At 36.8% G+C, this 19,396-nt stretch overlaps 1 protein-coding gene across 3 annotated transcripts in view; it reads right to left on the bottom strand.

Annotated features, from left to right (window-relative positions):
- Window positions 1–19,396, bottom strand: part of Zmym4 (zinc finger MYM-type containing 4) — a 112,679-nt gene that overhangs the window by 57,525 nt on the left and 35,758 nt on the right. For all 3 annotated transcript variants that reach the window (XM_042677431.1, XM_042677437.1, XM_042677425.1), the window contains 3 exons: window positions 8,964–9,488; window positions 6,926–6,987; window positions 6,430–6,600 (listed from right to left, as the gene is read on the bottom strand). In XM_042677431.1, coding sequence (XP_042533365.1) covers window positions 6,430–6,600; window positions 6,926–6,987; window positions 8,964–9,488 — 758 coding nt within the window. The remainder of the gene's footprint in view (window positions 1–6,429; window positions 6,601–6,925; window positions 6,988–8,963; window positions 9,489–19,396) is intronic.

Here is a 19,396-nt window from a genome sequence, read left to right as displayed (position 1 = left end):
ACATGTGTGATTGGGCATTTTTCATCCACTATCTAATAAGTGAAATTGTTCCACTTGCCATTGATTAATATACAAAATATGAATATCAATATGAAGGGGAAATCTATACAAATCATTATCAGCATGACTAATCTTACCATGTTACTATCCTAATGAAACTAATGACAAGATATTTAACATGGTTTGCCACTCAATTACTACAAGTATTTTTCACAACATATATATAAATGTGTAAATGCATGCCTATTTCCTTCAAAACTTCAAAATCTAATTACTGACATATTGATTTGACCACATCAAATCTATACCTTATTTTAGGAACAACTGACATCATATTTCTTTCATTTGAAAAAAGTCTCTCCACTCAGCTATCTTTTATCTCATATAGTACTTTTAGTTGTTGCTGAGAATAATATACCTTGTTCATTATGTCATCTAACTGGGAAGTATTTATACAAACAATGCAATCTTTTATATAGATATAATGCAATTAGGCATTCCACTAAGTTTTCATGAGTTCTATTAATTTTCTTTTTAGGTTTTGTTTGTTTCTTTTGTAGATCCTGGGGTTGAACTTCTTTTGCTCAAGGCTAGCGCTCTACCACTTGAGGCAGAGCACCACTTCTGGCTTTTTCTGTAATTGGAAATAATCCACGATCCTCCCAATTTCCAAACAAATTATTAACAAACTTCCCTGCTTGGACTGGCTTTGAACTGTGATCCTCAGATTTCAGCCTCCTGAGTAGCTAGGATTATAGGCATGAGTCACTGGCGCCCAGCTGCGTTCTATTAATTTTCTAATAAATGTTCTCACCAGCAAGTAATGATCATTTTATCTCCCTCTTTCCATGATCTTTTCTCTTAATTTTCTTAAAATGTAGTAGATCAAAAATCCAACAGGAGGGGTTGGGGAGGTGGCTCAGTGGTAGAGTGCTTGCCTTGCATGCCTGAGGTCCTAGGTTCGATTCCTCAGCACCACACAAGAAAAAAGAAAAAAGTCGGAAGAGGCGCTGTGGCTAAAGTGGTAGAGTGCTAGCCTTGAGCTGAAGAGCTGAGAGACAGCGCCCAGGCCCAGAGTTCAGGCCCCACAACCGGACCCAAAAAAAAAAAAAAAATCCAACAGGAATTAAATAATAATGCTATTATCAATAATTTGTGTTCTTTTAGCAATTACTTATAGAAGGTTTTCATCATTTTAAAGTTCAGTGATACTTATATATCTAAAATAGGTACTGCCTTGTAGGTGATCAAGAGTATCATTTATAAGAAATGCTTAACAAATTACTTGAGACGTCATTTGAAAAAAGATGTTCATAGTTGTGCTCTGATTAAGTATGTATTAAATTTTCCTAATATGTTTGCCTGAAATTATGTTATATAGTATATTAAAGCAAATTTCCAGTTAAATTTTTATTTTTTGTGGTAAGGGGGTTTAAATCCACAACTTCAAACAAGCCCTCTTTCTGTTTTTGCTTTAGTTAATTTTTGGTAAGGACTCATGATTTCTTGTTTATTTTTTGCCTCGTCAATCTCAGCCTATGATCCCCTCCTATCTTTGCTTCCAGTGTAGCTGAGATAACAGGTGCTCACCACCAAGCTCTACTAAATTTTTGAGATGGAGTCCAGTTAACTTTTGACGCAGGCTAGCTCCAATTCATGATCCTCCTAATTTCCAAATAAATTATTCATCTCAGAAAACTCCAGAAATAGTCGGTGCTCATAAGCTCACAGTAATGGTCTCCGTCAGTATTTTTTACTTTGTATGAGGACAATTTCAACATCCTGACAAGCTTTTATATATTATGTGTAACAAAATAAGTACATAAAGTATTGTGTTTGAATGTACCACCAATGCCTTCAGTACAATTCAGTTAATCTGAATTCCTAATAAGGACTAACTTTACAAATATTTGACAAACAAATCAATGACTAACAAATACAAATGTATTTCCAAAAGTAAGTATGTGATTGATGAGACATAAACTTTTAGGAGAAAAGGTGTTTTAAAAAAAAGGGAGGGACAGGGGGAAGGGCTGAGAAATTGGCTCAATGGTAGAGTGCTTGCCTCGAATGCATGAGGCCCTGGGTTCAATTCCTCAGCACCACATAAGTAGAAAAAAGCCAGAAGTGACACTGTGGCTCAAGTGTAGAGTGCTAGCCTTGAGCTGAAGAGCTGAGGGACAGCTCCCAGGACCCCAGGACCAAAAAAAAACAAAAACAAAAACAAAAACCTTCATTTACCAATGTTTTTGCCTTGTAGGGAAAGATACATACATATTTTAGAAATTAAGAACACAGTTTCTATAGTCAAATTAAATTGCTAATATAAAATCCTAATATTGGAATGAATGCGTTCTACTTTCTAAGTGGGTAACTAATCGCTATTTTAACAAGTAATTTGCTTTTCCATCTTCACATTTATATCAATGAAAAGACTGATAAATTAGTTCACCCTTTATTATTTTGGACAGAAGAGAAAATAATCATGATTTTAATATAGTATTATTTAGCATCTCGCTTTTAGAACCTATGAGAGAAAGGCAAGGAAGAATAAGGACTCTGGCTCTCTTCAAATTTTCTATTTTAAAAACCTCTCCAAGCATTTAAAAAAAAATTAAATGACCTTTCTAGTTTGTATCATTTTGTTTCTTATAGAAAAACTGATAGACTAACAAAAATAAGATTCTGATTATAACCCCAGACTGCCTCTTCCTGGACATAACGGCCTTGAGTAAATATCATCTCTTTGAAATTCAGCACCCTCACTTACAAATGTAACCTGTACTCTGGCCATAAGGCTGATGGGAAGATAAAACAATACAGTATTGCAAATAAAAGCTTCTGTGACTGTAAATATGTATTTTATAAGCCTATAGAAAATATTATAGTAGCATACACTGGGAGCAGAGTAGAGAAATGAAACTGGAAACCACATGTTAAGCAGTAACCTCAGAAGAAGACAACTGACACACTTTGCAAACTTATAACTGAAGAAACCACCAGGAGCAAATGGGTAGAAGGTAAGTATACACATACATTTTAGCACCTAACTTAAATAGTAAAGAAATTAAGACCAAAATGAACTATATTAAAAGGGGAAAAAGTGAACAAAACTACAAAACTAAGCACAGAGAAAACCCAAGGGAAGTTTTGGAAAGACACCAAGAACTAAAACTATGATTTTATTAAACCATGAGAAATTCACTAATAACTAACTGAGGGTCAAAAGTAAAGGTAAGAGTGAATAAAGGATGGTGGCTCAAGCCTATAATCTTATCTACAAAGTTTGGAAGATTATAGTTCAAGGGCAACCTGAGCATAAAGATTGTGGGATACTCCACTTTAAGCAATGGCTGGGTCGAATGGTGCATGCCTATAATTCTAAGCTATGTGGGAAGCACAATGGCTAGACACAGCAGCACATGCATGTCAAAGGGAAGAATAAATAAGAGGACTGCAGGGGCTAGGAATGTGGTTTAGTGGCAGAGTGCTTGCCCAGCATGCATGAAGCCCTGGGTTCAATTTCTCAGTAGCACATACACAGAAAAAGCAGGAAGTGGTGCTATAGCTCAAGTGATAAGAGTGCTAGCCTTGAGCAAAAAGCAGCTCAGGAATAATGCCCAGGTCCTGAGTTCAAGCCCCAGGACTGACAAAATTAAAAAAAAAAAAAAAAAAAAGAAAACTTCAGTCTAGGTTGGCCCAGGCATAAAGCCAAATCCTATTACAAAAATAGCCAACAAGAAAGTGCTGGTGGTTCACACCTGTAATACTATTCAGGAGGCTCAGATCTGAAGATTGAAGTTCAAAGCCAGCCCAGTCAGGCAAGTCTGTCAGACACTTATGTCTAAATAACTACTAGAAAACCAAAAAATGGAGCTGCGGCTCAACATGGTAGAGAACTACCCTTGAGCAGGAAAGCTCAGGGACAGTGCACAAGCCCTGAGGTTCAGTCAGGCCCCATGAACAACCAAAACAAAACAAAACAAAAACACACTAAAGGACTGTTCCAGTGGCTCAAGTGATAGAGTACCACCTTAGCAAGTGAGAGGTCCTGAGTTCAAAGCCCAGTAGCTTTCTGTATCCAAAAAAGTAGTGTGAGGCCAGGTGCATTGTTACATATGCATCGTTACACACTTGTAATGCCAGCAGAGGCAGACAGATAGCAAGTTCAAGACCATCCTGGATAACATACCAAAAAAAAAAAAAAAAAAAAAAGCCAGGCACTGGCGGCTCACGCCTGTAATCCTAGCTAATCAGGAGGCTGAGATATGAGGATCGAGGTTCAAAGCCAACCCCAGGAGGCAAGTCCATGAGACTCTTATCTCCAGTTAACCACCAGAAAACTGGAACTGTGGCTCAAGTGCAGAATGGCGCTGTGGCTCAAGTGTAGAATGTTGGCCTTGGGCTGAGGGACAGCACCCAGGCCGAGTTCAAGCCCCAAAACCAACAAAAATAAATAAATAAAGCAAGCAGAGGAAAAGGAGAGAACAGAGCAAAAGACAAGAAGAAAAGACTAAGTACCTACAGTAGATAATATGAATTCCCTTGGAGCATTTTATAGAAGAATCATCAAAGGTTTAATTCCTATAGAATCACATGACTGACTAAAGAAAGAATTGCTCAGGAAAACTACATACTGGGACTGCTTTAGTGTGGACCAGCATAAAGAATAAAGCACAAAGAATGCTTTTGGAGCTTATACCTAGGACTTACTCATCTTATTGCTTCATTTCCAAAAGTCTAGTCAATTAAGAGGTAGACGTTAAGGAAAGTTCTCCTTCATAATCATAATAAAACGATATTCAACATTTTATAATTCTGAATACATTTAATATTTATTTTTATTTAAATTTTGAATGTATTCATGTGTATAAATATATTTAATTCTCTAGTTATTGAAACCTGTTTTAAAAACAGTAATACTAAATAACCTTCCCAATGCCCAAAGACATGTCAATGGGTCATATACAAAGGAAAGAGATGCTTTTGGTTCCCTGCCAGCATTATCATTTCTTATGTCCACATTAGGGCATGTAAAGAGATTCAAGAGCTGCCCTGCATACAGCCTGGTTGTAGTCTTCTAAGGCATGTACTGTCACATGGACTATTCCTGAGTGTTAGAACCCTAATCACTAATCAGGTATCTGAGCTCTCTAATTTTAACTATTCTCACAAACATGCTTTCAATGAGGTAATGACTACACACATCCATCCAATTCCTATAGCTTTACCATCACTATCCTATTAAATTTACCTCCTCCTAAGCACCAAATAATTCTTGCTTAACTGAACATCAATCTGATTCATACTAATCACTCACCTCTATAATCATCTATTCTTCTACTTCTATATTCTAAAATTGCTGTTCTCAACAGATAATTTTGCCTCCCAGAGGACTTTTTCTTTTTGTCCGTCATGGGGCTTGAACTCAAGGTCTGGGCACTGTACCTAAGCTTTTGTGCTCAAGGCTAGCACTCTACCACTTTTCGACACAGCTCCACTTCCAGTTTTCTGGTGGTTAATTGGAGGTAAGGATATTTTTGCCTGGACTGGCTTTGAACTCCAATCCTCAGGTCTCAGCCTCCTCAGCAGGTAGGATTATAGCTGTGATCCACCAGTGCCCAACTCTCCAGGAGACATTTGGTAACATCTGAAGACATTTCTGCTTGTTACAAGTTGGAGGGAAAGGGGATGCTAATGATATCTAGACGATAAGAGGCAAAGAATCTTGCTAAAGATTCTGTGATATACAGGGTAGACATCTTGTCAATGGTGGTGGTGAGAAATTTTTAAAAATCTGAACAAAAAGTTCTTTCACAAATCTTATATTCTCAGACTCCCTAATCTAACAGAAAGATAGAAAAGTTAAGCTTTATTCAGATCAAATAATTCTAAAAAATAGCTAATTCATGCTGTCTTTACTTCTCATCTTCTGAAACTCACTGGTTCTTTTGAGACTCGCCTTCAAACTCACTGGTTCCCTAATCTTGTACTGGAATGCATTGCAAAAATGAGAGTAGTATTAAAGAACAAAGATGATAAAAGCCGTAATTACTATTCAAGTAAATTTTCATGTAATTGCCTTAAGATAACTCCAACTGCCTCAACTTCCGTAAGTCTCTTTTCATCCCTGTCAACCAACCACTTCCCCAACCCCCATTGGGGTCTCATGTTTGCTTAGCTGCTGCTCTACCACTTGAACAAGGCCTCTACCCCAGCTTTTTGCTCATTACTTTAGAGATGTAGTCTCAATGACTTCTCTGCCTGAGCTGGCTTTGAACCACAATTCTCCAGATCTCAGTCTCCTGAATAGCTAGGATTACAGAGATGTGTGCCTATTCTACTTCACTTTTTAAGAACTTCCTCTCTCAAATAAATAATGTAATGTGTGGATTAAAAGAAAGAGGATTAAAAAGATGAAATGATTACTTGAGCATTTTCAGGTTCATCTTTAATTTTGTCTAGAAGTCCCTGCTGTGGTGCCATTGCTTTGTCATACTCATCATCCAAAGGTTCTTCTTTAATTCTAATATTTGATGCAAAGGAATTCCCCAGTTCGGAACCAATGGGTTCTTTATTGGCAAATGGGTAGCTGGAATCCTAAAACACAATATAAAGGATTAATAAATATTCAAATTTTAATACTATTCCTCTTCAGGTCCAATGCCCAAAGAAAAGCTCAAGGGAAATGAAGAATTTTATGGACATACATTAGCGTTCCTATGCCTAAAAGTAAATGTGTTACCAGTTAAAATTATCAAATACAGATAAAGAACCTAGGAGCTCAGGCTTCTTAGACTGTCTCCAAAGATGTCCTTAACCAAATAATAAGTAAATTTAAAAAATAACCAGTGCTCCACCTAACATATAGTTAAAGACATAAAGAAAACTTTGACAGCAATCTACATACACACTGAAAACTTACCCTAAAGTTTGTTTCTGGGGTTTGTGGTAAATGAGTATGTAATGTTTCTTCAACTTGATTAGCTATTGAAAGAAAACAAACAAACAAACACATGTATATGAATAACAAATCTTATATAAGAATGATCTAAAAAACTATCATTTTAATCATTACCACTCTTCTCCAAAGAGATTCATCAAAGTGAACTAGATCCCAAAACCACCCCAAGAAGATAGTGTTCCTCAAGTTCTGCACAACCTAGCCTCACCTACTCACCTACCTTTCATTCTTACCTAAAACCTTCCCTTGCTCAAACATCATGCTATGAAACTGTTTGCTGTCCCCTTCCTTACTTCTGGCTAATCCCTTTCCAAATCTTCTCTATCTTAATGTTTATACTTTTCCAGACTCTGCTCAGTTCAAAATTCATCTCATCTCTATAAAATATTTCCTATTTGCTAAAAGTTAAAAAATATCTATTAAAAAGTCACTAAAACATACTGTTTCAGTTACTTGAAAGAAAGCTAGTACTCTCTGTGGTAAACTCTTCTATCATTATTTTTAATTATAAACTAAATCTCACGTTATTCAATTGGGCACTGATATTTCTATTTGTCTTATCTGTCCCTTCTACTAGTAGAAATTATGCTCCTTCAAACAATCTAATTTTCCATATCCTCTAAAAGGATACTGAAAATGGACACTAAATTATGTATATTGAAAAACATAGTATACCTTTATATAGCCTTGCATATAATAAACACTCAAAATAACTGTTCTTTTTCATAGCACTGGTTTGTTCTATTATTATCTTTCAGGTATAATTATTATATCTATTATATTCTTGCAGAAGAATTACAATAAGGGCTGGGAATGCAGCTTAGTGGTAGAGTGCTTGCCTAGCATGCATGAACCCTTGGGTTCGATTCCTCAGTACCACATAAACAGAAAAAGCCGGAAGTGGCTCTGTGGCTCAAGTGACAGAGTGCTAGCCTTGAGCAAAAGAAGCTCAGGGACAGTGCCTAGGCCCTGAGTTCAAGCCCTAGGATTGGCAGTGGGGGGAGGGAGGAGGGAAAAGAAGGATGGAAAAGAAGGATGGAAGGAAGGGAGGGAGGAAGGAAAGAATTATAGTGATTGGTATAGTGCACTTATTCTCCTCCACATCACTGAGATTTGTGGAAGGATTACAATTTTCACTGCACCAGGTTAAGTCCCAAGAACACAAAGATGAGTAAGAAACAATCTGGTCCTCAAGAAACTCCTGTACTAGCAGTAAGACAGAAAGAAACAAAACAAATCAGAGCTTTATTATGTGATAAGTACCATAAATAATGAGGCAAAGACAAAATGCTGTGGAAATATAATGAAGAAAACAATTCTTAATGTACAGTGGAGATGAAAGACTACAGAATGCAAGAGATTTAGGAACTAGGCATCGCTGAATATGAAGTACTTTTATAAGCATATATACTAAGAGAGAGAATAGCATACAGGCAAATAGGAGAGTAGGGCAGAGAAATATATATATATATATATATATACATATACATATATATATATATATACACATATACACACACACTAAATGGAACTAGAGTTAAAGCATAAGGGTACACTGGATAAACAGGCTAAAAGAAGCTTCAAAAATCTGTTAAAACATAGAATAGAAGGAACAAAAAAAGTAAATTCCCCTAATTTAGATCAATTGGAGGTATAATAGTTTAAATTAGGGCTTACAGCACAAACAAATCCAACTTCAGGTTCCAATAGTCAACCAAAGAAAATAAACTAATGATTAAAATATCTTGCCTTCTAATCAAAATATTACAACCAAAAGAAAGAGAAATGAGGTTTAGAGCTATTTTCAACCATTTATACTGTTATCAAAAGTTACTGGGGGTGGGTGGGATTCAATCATTCTACAGAAAACAATGATAAATGAAAAAGACAGGCTTACAGTGAATTAACTGTTCACATTTCACTTAATATCAAAAGTAATAAAAGCTATATTACCAGTACTTTTTATTATGTTTTATGGTTCTATGCCAACAATTATTACCTGCTTTATCAAAAAAACTGCTTTTCAACCTTGAATCCAAATCTTTATGGGATTTATCCAACCGTTTTTCACGTTCATGATAAGTTAGGTCTCTATTTTTCTCCTTCCCAGAAAATGTCTCTTTGTTGTTTTCTCTTACTAAACTAAAATCTTTCCGTATTGATTTAAAGACAGAAACCTGATCAAACTGTTTAGGAAAGTCTTTTTTTAATTTATTTTGAATTTGTATTTCATTTTCATTGTCTGATTCATGCTGTGTAGCTCTTCTCTCTACTTCCAAGCTATCATCAGTATGAACTGAAGAAACAAGATTGTCCTTTGAACTAAAATCCTGTTCATCCTCATTGTCACTACCAACGACTGGAATTCCTGCAAGATCCCCAGAGTTCAAAAAATAATCATCTTCATCCAGCAATGAATTTTCAGATCCCGTTTGATTCGGCATTCCATAAGACATGCTGTCAAGGGTAGGAGTTAGGTTGTGATCTATATCTTCAGACATTTCTGTATCCATGATACCACCACCTTAAAAAGTAAAATACTGTTTAGACAAGTGACAATGCTAAAAATGGCCACAATTATAAGGTCTTTCTGGTATGTAACCAATATTTTTCTTTTCAGACACTATAGATACTATTATTATCATGGTATTAATTTAACATTTTGATATAGGTATAAAAAATATTACTATCCCTACCTGAGAGTTAAAAAAATGAGAAAACTTTAGAAACAATTTGATTTAGAGGAAAGACCACCAAGTTCAGAATCAAGACACATTTGTGTTTCAGGATCTAGTATGATCCTGAAAAGCTGTGGTCCTCAGAAGTAAACTCTGAATCTGTATAAAATAGCTTAATACTCACCTTGAAAAATAATTTGTGGTGAGGATTACTAGCACAGTGACTAGAACAGAGAAAGGAAAATGAAAGTAGTAATTATGATTTTTATAGTTCATGTAGGGAAGTTGGACCCTGAATATTTCTAATAGAAGCCAGATCTTTGGTCTCAGATTCCCATTTTCTCTGCACTAACACTTATACAGACTTGATGCAGCTGAAGTTTAAAATGATAAGTATTTATACAAAAATAAAATTTAGCTACCCTAAATTTTAAAGGACCTGTTCACTGTTCATGTTACTATCTTTGCATTCCAAAACTGCCCACCTTACACTGCCATCATTTGCCAGCTTTTTATCACAAGCTTGTACAATCTCTACATTAGTTTGTTTCTATTTCCTCTCTCAATAATCAGTCCTTTGAACTCATTGTAATCTGCTCCCAACTCTCCCCACAACTAATCTCACTAATGTCATTGTCAAATCTAGTGCACATTTTTTCAGATTTTATGTTCTTTTAGTTGTTTTATTTATTTATTTTTTGGGTCCGGTCGTGGGGCCTCAACTCTGGGCCTGGGCACTGTCCCTCAGCTCTTCAGCTCAAGGCTAGCGCTCTACCACCTGAGCCACAACACCACTTCCGGCTTTTTTCTTTTTGCTTATGTGGTGCTGAGGAATCGAACCCAGGGCCTCAGGCATGTAAGGCAAGCGCTCTACCACTGAGCCATCTTCCCAGCCCCCTTAGTTGTTTTATTTTATCCTGGATAAAAAAAAAATTTTTTTCTTTTGACACTATACTTCTTCTTGCCTTTCTAATTAGCCTATTGATTTATTTTGGACTCTTCCTTCTCTGTTCATGCTTTTTTTTAGGATTCCAGATCTCTCATTTCATAAACTCAAACTATTTTATTTACCTGTATAACCTTGAATTTTCCCACTGACTCTATTCACTTTAGCTTACCTATTCTTCAAAATTCAGATCTCTAAATCCACTTCTAATTCAACATATCATGTATTCACTCAAAGAAAATATTGTTTCCTACACTTCAATAATAGACATACCAAACCAGCAGTCATTCAAGAGGAAAGAACTGCTCCAATTTTCCTTTCTGCTGACAAATTCTATCCATTATAATTCTCAAATCTATTTCTTCCACTCAGCACCTAGTTCTAATACTCTGAATTTCTTCCTTACTATAGTAACATCCTCAATAGTATATTAACAAAGCCCTGAGTTCAATAGCCTGTAAAACACACACACACACACACACACACACACACACACACACACACACACACACACAACACCTTATATATCATATAATACACTAACTCAATTCACATAAATATCCAGGAAGCAACTATATTCTTACAAACACCATGCTCAAACCAAGTTTAATGGTCTAAAGAAGGCAAACAAAAACTGGTAAAAATTAGAGGGACACAAAGCAAAGACTGAAAATAGCATCTTTGTTTTTATCTATTCTTGAAGCCCATTTGTTTGATTTTTCAACCCTTACCTGGACTCCATGATCCAATAAATTCCCTATTTGTAACTAAGTCCAAACTGTCCAGAACCCAAATGAAAGTTGACCTCAAGTTGCCCTCTCCATAGACACTAGAAGTGTCTTTCTACAACATAAATCGTTCCATATTAAAACCTTCTCTTAAGATCCTTCAATAGGGCTGGGTTTGATTCCTCAGTACCACATGCACAGAAAAAGCTGGAAGTGGCGCTGTGGCTCAAGTGGTAGAGTGCTAGCCTTGAGCTGAAGAGCTCAGGGACAGCGCCCAGGCCCAGAGTTCAAGGCCTATGATGGACAAAAAAAAATAAAAAATAAAAAAGATCCTTCAATAGCTCTCAGTGCATAAAATATAGAGTCACTCATCCAGCACAGGTTCTATAGTTAGAAAGTACTGTGCTAGGTTGTAAAGATGATATAAAAGTGAAAGAAAATCAGAAATAGTATTAGAGTAAATAAAAATTTGAGTTCATGGTGATGTTATATATAGGAAAAAAAGCTTTTCCTAATATTAAGGAACATGCTTGATATTATAGATCATTTATGTTATTATTTTTAACAATAACTTTATTTTAATAAAATTTATTTTTAAATTACTTAATAATTTATAATTTATAATAATTTATGATTTTATTATAAAATCACTTATATTTCCTAAAATAAATTAAGACAACAGATGGTAAATCAGATGCTAAAATCTTGGGGGAGTACACACTACAAAATTTACCGACCCATGCTTGTCATTCTAGCCTCTCAGAAGGTTAAGATGTGAGGAACAAGGTTCAAAGCCAGCCCAGGAAGAAAAGTCCATGAGACTCTTACCATCAATTAACCAGCAAAAACCAGAAGTGAAACTGTGGCTCAAGTAGCAGAGCTACTGAATATGCTCAAGGTCCCTGCCTAGGCTCAAAGTTCAAGGCCCAATAGCAGCGTGCATGGGCACTCGCACGAACACATATGGACACACGCACATTTACGGGTGAGTTATCAACATGCCTGATACTTACTCCCTCCTAGCATGACACAGAGAAAAAAGCATGACAAACGGGAGACAGGGAGTATTACAGTTATTTCATATACTATTCTTTTTTTTTGGTCAGTCACAGCCCTTAAACGCTGGGCCTGGGCGCTGGCTCTGAGCTCTTTGGCTCAAAGCAATGACTATTTTGAGCGACAGCATCCTTCCAGTTTTCTGGTGGTTAACTGAAGATAAAAGTCTCATGGATTTTCCTGACAGGGCTGGTTTTGAACCACAATCCTCAGATCTCAGCCTCCTGAGTAGCTAGGATTACAGGAGTGAGCTACTGGGACTGGTCTTAATATACTATTCTTTCAGTTTTCCCTTTATTTGAAAACTCTCATAAGAATAAGTCTATTCCTCTGGCTTTCAAGTTGGCTTCAAAGTGATTGGAGGAGAGAACTGTTCATAGCAAAGGATAAAAGTAGGGAGTCAGTGCTTTTCAACAAAAGCAGTTTTTAAACACCTGTTAAAGAAACAGGTTGTCAAAGCGTACTGATGAACAAATAAATCTACTGGCCACACAGTAAGCACCTAAAGGTAAAAATTAAGAACCTTTTCTATTCAATACTTAATCTTTACTAGCAAGCCACATAGCATGTGTTCTGTAACTGTTTTCATGAATCAAGTGCATTTTAAAGGGCCAGCAGTTTAAGTTCCAGATGAGCAATCAATACTGAAAAGTAATGTTGAAAGCAACTTTCAACATCTTTACATTTAATTTCAGGATATAGCATATTAAGAGAAAGAGGTAGCCCCTGGGAAAAACCAGATTTTTTTTTTAGGGAAACATTTTATAATTTATATATAAAATCTCAGTACGAAATCATGTAAAATGACAGGAATATCCACCTTACATTAAAAGCCAAATAAAAACAAAAAATACCCCCCACAAAAAAAAAAAAAACCAACCCTACATACACTGAAAGTAAATTTTAATTAAAAAACAAAGAGTTTGAACAAAACATTTTAAAATAATCTCGATTATTTGGCAACTTACCACATCACTGCAAAACAAATTTGACCTTAAGAAATGTTTGATTTTTAAGCCGGGCGCCAGTGGCTCACACCTGTAATTCTAGCTATTCAGGGGGCTGAGATCTGAGGATCACGGTTCAAAGCCAGCCCAGGCAGGAAAGTCCGTGAGACTCTTATCTCCATTAAACCACTAGAAAACCAGAAGTGGCACTGTAGTTCAAGTGGTAGAGTGCTCGCCTCAAGCTGAAGAGCACAGGGATAGTGCCAAGCCCCACTACCAATAAAAAAAAAAGTTTGACTTTATGAAAAACACAAGTTGGACAGTATGCTCATGTGGGAATTTAAAATATGTGTAAAAAAGAACCTGGTGATAAAGCCAGTTTCTCTACTGAAATAAGTGTAGAAAACAACATAAAATCCCGAAGCTCAATAGATAGGACTTAATCTTCACAAGAGGGCAATGTTGGTGGCAGCTTGGGACAGCACAGAGGAGGAACGAATGCCAGCTGGGGTGAAGGGGCTTAACTTTACCAGAACCAGTAGCTCTCACGGTAGTGGGGCTGGTGGAAACTAGGTCTTTAACTCACACCAAAATAAGTCCCAGTGGTGTAAGAAAATTAAGCCAGGCACTGATGGCTCGTGCCTATAGTCCTAGCTACTTAGGAAGCTGAGATCAAGATGATCAAGGCCAGCCTAGGCAGAAAGATCACAAGATTCCATCTCCAAAATAACCATCAAATAGGGGGCTTGAGGCATGGCCCAAATGACAGAACACTAGCCAAGCAAGCTCAAAGTTCAAACCTCAGGGAAGGAACAAAGGAGGGAGTGAGGGAGGGAGATAAAGTAACTATGATGGTAGGATTATTAAGTCTTAAGGTAAGAATAAGACTTTTTAATGATAACACAAAATCCAGAATAAAAAAATCTTCCTACCTTCCTGTCTTCCTTCCTCTTTATCTCTTTTGCCAGTCTTGGGGCTTGAACTCAAGGGTATTGGTGCTGACCCTGAGCTTTCATATTCTCAAAGCTAGAGCTTTACCACTTGAGCCACACCTTGAGCCTACCAGACATACCTGGTAGTTAAATTGAGATAAAAGCCTCATAGATTTTCCTGCCAGGCTGGCTTTGAACTGTGACCCTCAGATCTCAGCCTCCTGAATGGCTGGGATTACAGGTGTGACCCAATGAAGCCAGAAATATATAAGCTTTCTTGACACAACATTACTGTTAAGAATTTATTAAGAATTTATTCAGGTTGGGCAGGTGTGATGGCCACACCTATAATCCTAGCAACTCAGGAGGCTGAGACCTGAGGATAGCAGTTCAAAGTCAGCCTGGGCAGGGAAGTCTATGAGACTCTTATCTCCAATAAACTATTAAGAAAAGGGGGCTGGGAAGGTGGCTCAGTGGTAGAGAGCACTTGCCTTGCATAATTGAGGCTATGGGTTCGATTCCTCAGCACCACATAAGCAAAAATGAAAAAACCCGGAAGTGGTGCTGTGACTCAAGTGGTAGAGCGCTATCCTTGAGCCGAAGAAGCTTATGGACAGCACTCAGGCCCTGAGTTCAAGCCCCAGAGAAAGAAAAGAAAAGAAAAGCAGAAAGAAAGAAGGAGAGAGAAAGGAAAGAAAGGGAAGGAAGGAAGGAGAGAAGGAAAGAAAAGAAAGAATAATGCAGGTATAATCTCAAAAGAGCTCTAAAACTGAGCACTGGTGGTTCACATCTGTAATCTTAGCTACTGAGGAGGCTGAGACCTGAGGATCGGGGATCAAAGCCAGCTGGGGCAGGAAAGTCTGTGAGACTCATATCTCCAAATAACCTCCAAAGAGGCATATGCACACACATGTGCACACACACACAATCTATGAAAGGGAGTATGTATATGAGCAAATTATTGGGAACTGCCTCTGTTCAACAATGAGGTAAGTTTATTACAAATTTACCTATCATAGCACATTATAGTTAAAGAGAATGAGGCAGTATTATATTAGTTTTCAAGATTTACTAAGGGAAAATATGAATATACATGCATAATATTATAAATACAATATAAGGACTATCACTACATTTAAGAAACTTTACATTAATTTGCTACCAAAAGCAAAATCAGGTGGCTGGAAGACAAAAATACTTCCCAAATAACCATTCTTTTCTTTGAGTTTCAAGCACATGTACTAATGTCTACTACAAAAATATTTAAGTCAACTTGAAAACACACTGGCGATCTAAAATCGTTCTTAGAGATGTTGATTTCTAATAAAACATGTAAAGATTCTTTTGTATGCATGTGAAGGTGAGGGGACAGCCTCACTGTACCAAAAGGACTAGGATAAAAGACTCATCAGGACTAGAAAATGGGACTCGATAAACCACTGAAGTAAACTCTCTGGACTAACCCTGAATGTTCCACTACCATTACACTCTTCCTATGTATCTCCGACTGATATTTCTGGAACTCACTACCATTGTCCAAAAAAAAAAATTTTAATCTGACATTCCTTCACAAATACATTGTTCCATGTTCACAGTTATTATAAAAGCACTTTGGTTTGGCTTCCTCCCTCTCTATCCCCCCCTCCCCTCTTGTCAAACTCCCCTTCTTTATGGTACTGCAAGTTGAATTCAGGTCATACACTTACTAGGCAAGTGCTATATTACTTGAGCTGCAACTCCTTCCACCCCTACAATAGTGTTGCTTTCAATCTGCTTCAGATGAGGTGTCATAGTGATGACCTCAATGGCAATCCTAAATTATAGGTGTGCATGACACGATGGCTCTGCTTTGATTACTCAGACTTCATTCTCTTGTGAATGTCCTCATGGTACATGAAAAATTATTAAAAATTATATGCTTCAGCCAGGTGCTGGAGGCTCACGCCTGTAATCCTAGCTACTGAGGAGGCTGAGATCTGAGGATGGCAGTTCAAAGCCAGCCAGGGCAGGAAAGTCCATGAAAACTCTTATCTCCAATAAACCACTAGAAAACCAGAAGTGGCGCTGTAGCTCAAGTGGTAGAGCACTAACCTTGAGAAGAAGAGCCGAGGGACAGCATCCAGGCCCAGAGTTCAAGCCCCACAACCGACCAAAAAAAAAAAAAATATATATATATATAGGCTTCAAGTAGTGTACCAGTGGCTCATACCTGTAATCCTAGCCACTCAGGAGGCTGAGATCTGAGGATCTCAGTTCAAAGCTAGCCCTGGCAGGAAAGTCCATGAGACTCTTATCTCCAATTAACCACCAGAAAACTGGAAGTGGCACTGTGGCTCAAAGTGGTAGAGCATTAGCCTTAAGTGAAAAAGCTTAGGGACAGGACCTGGGCCTTAAGTTCAAGCCCCACAACCACCAGGGAGGAAAAAAAGGCAGAAAGAAAAAAATTGATCTATCAAGTATTTGAAAGCAATAGACAATTTTTATGCATTTAAATATGAAAGGAAATAATTAAAAGATCCTGGGTATAGATTAATGTGATTTATGCCTTACAAGGATCATGTATTTTCCATAAAATTTCTGTATACTATAAATGTGTTGCATTTAAGGTAAAGAATAGAAGCAGAAAGCCCAGTTAGAAATCCATTTGTTATAATCCAAGAAAAAAACTAGTAGACTAGGATAGAGCAGTAAAAACTAAGTATGAGAAATGGTTAGATTTGCATGTCATTTTCCAATATACTGAAGTGCTAGGTACAAAAGGAATCAAGGAATACACAATAATATGCCATTTCATGAGACAGGAAAGTTAAAGGAAAAGCAAATTGTAAAGAGTAGCACACACACTTTGTTTTTAGACCTTTCATTTTGGTATCACCATTAAATTTCTGAATCAAGATCTCAGAAGACAGTTGGATGTATTAGTCTATAGGTGAAGATGATACTGTTAAAGAAATTTAGGTTTATCAATGAAGAGCTGATACCTAATACTCACGAAGACGCCGGGCACCAGTGGCTCACATCTATAATCCTATCTATAATCCTAGCTACTCAGCTGAGTTCTGAGGATAGCGGTTCAAAGCCAGCCCTGGCAGGAAAGTTCACGAGACTCTTATCTCCAATTAACCACCAGAAAACCAAAGTGCACTGTAGCTCAAGCAGTAGAGTGGTAGCCTTGAGTTGAAGAACTCAGGGACAGCATCCAAGCCCAGAGTTCAAGCCACATGTCCAAAAAAGACCAAAAAAAAAAAAAAAAAAATCATAAAGACTAGATAAGATTACATATTAAGTTTATTTACTACAAATAGAGAATGAAGAATAAAGAGGGGTTGGGTAGCTCAATTCAGGAGCACGTGCCTGGTAAGTGCAAGGCCCTGAGTTCAGTCCCCGACTCTGAAAAAACAAAACAAAACAAAACAATATATGTTTTGGGTTTTTTTTTCCTTTTAAGCTGGGCCCTGAGGGCTCACACCTGTGATCCTCGCTACTCAGAAGACTGAGATCTGATGATCGCAGTTCAGAGCCAGCCTGGGCAGAAAAATCCATGAGAATCCTATCTCTAATTAACCACCAGTAAACGGGAAGTGGCGCTATGGTGATAGAATGTTCACCTAGAGCTGAGGAGCTGAGGGACTGAAGAGCTGAGCTGAAGAGCTGAGCCCAGGCCCAGAGTTCAAGCCCCACAACCAAAAAAAAAAGAAGAGAGAAAAAGGAGTGACTAATGATAATGAATGCTAACATACTTCTAATTTGACAAAGAGCTATTTACCATTGGAAAATGAGGGTACAAACCAGTGGAGTAATCTCAATAGAAGTTGAGAAGAGTTAACTTTGAAACCATAAGTACAGATAATTCTTCAAGAAATTATCAAAATTAAAGAAAATAGGGACTGGCAATGTAGCTCAGTGGTAGAGTACTTGCCTAGCACACACGAAGCCCTAGGTTCAATTCCTCAGTACCACATAAACAGAAAAGACTAGATGTGGCACTGTGGCTCAAGTAGTAGAGTGCTAGCCTTGAGCAAAAGCAGCTCAGGGACAGTGCCTAGGCCTGAATTCAAGCCCCATGACTAGCAAAAAAAAATAAAGAAAGAAAAAATAAAGAAAATACACAGAAACTAAAATCTAAAGTCAATACAGGCATTTTCACTTTGTGTTTTGTTTGTTTTGTTTTTTGGGATTTTTTTTTTTTTTGGTAAGAACGGTGTTTTTATTTCTCATTTGTCTCATGGATTTGTCAGCCCAGGCTAGCTTTAATTATTGATCCTCAGATCTCAGCTTCGTAAACAGCTGAGATTACAGGTGTGAGCTGAGCTTAGATGGTTAAAATTTTGTAAAAGGATTCTTTAATAATTTAAGTACAATGTTTGGTAATAACAGCAAATTTCACTATGCCAAATAAAATTGACTTTTACTCCAGTTTTTTATGCTTGGCTCTTACTCTACTGGCATACTAACATTTCTAAATTACATCTAAGAATCACTTCATTTTAAGGTAAAACCATCAATTAAGAATCCAACTACCACATAAATGAACACTGTGAAAGAGCTATTCTTTTTATTTGTAACATGTTATTTAATTTCTTCTTTACACTCTTGTTATCAAACTATGATTTCTCAGAAATAAAGTAGTATCGATTGTGATTTTAACTTTAGAGATCATGGGTCTATAAAAATTTCCTGCAGTTGTTACTTTTCCCTGTTATATAAAGGAACAGAGAAATAAAAGTACAAGCAAACTCCTTAGAATCTAAAAACAAATTATATACACAAAATGAAGTGAAGTTGCACATTTTAAATAAAAGCTTAAATTAATATTTTGTCACAGAAATATTTATGATAATTTTTTATTGCTATTCTATATAATACAACTTCCTAAATAATAAAAGCTACTTTAAATGATAGAACCACAAATGTAGTTTGTTAATCAATACTCATATGAAGCTAGAAACCATTAAACATGTAACATGCTTTAAACATTTGTTTTTACTTGAGTTTCACAGAAGTACATCTGTCAATAATGTGATGATTGGTCAAAACTAATGGCTATGCTCAGGCTATGCTCATTTCATTTCTTTCTTGAATAGATCATAAATGTTGAAGCCATTTTCACAAATGAAAATGGTTTCTTTAAAGTAGAATAAAAGT

The sequence above is a fragment of the Dipodomys spectabilis genome, unplaced genomic scaffold, assembly GCF_019054845.1.
Source record: "Dipodomys spectabilis isolate Male_0828 unplaced genomic scaffold, ASM1905484v1 ptg000002l, whole genome shotgun sequence".
Lineage (NCBI taxonomy): Eukaryota > Metazoa > Chordata > Mammalia > Rodentia > Heteromyidae > Dipodomys > Dipodomys spectabilis.
This window is presented reverse-complemented; position numbering and strand designations above follow the sequence as displayed.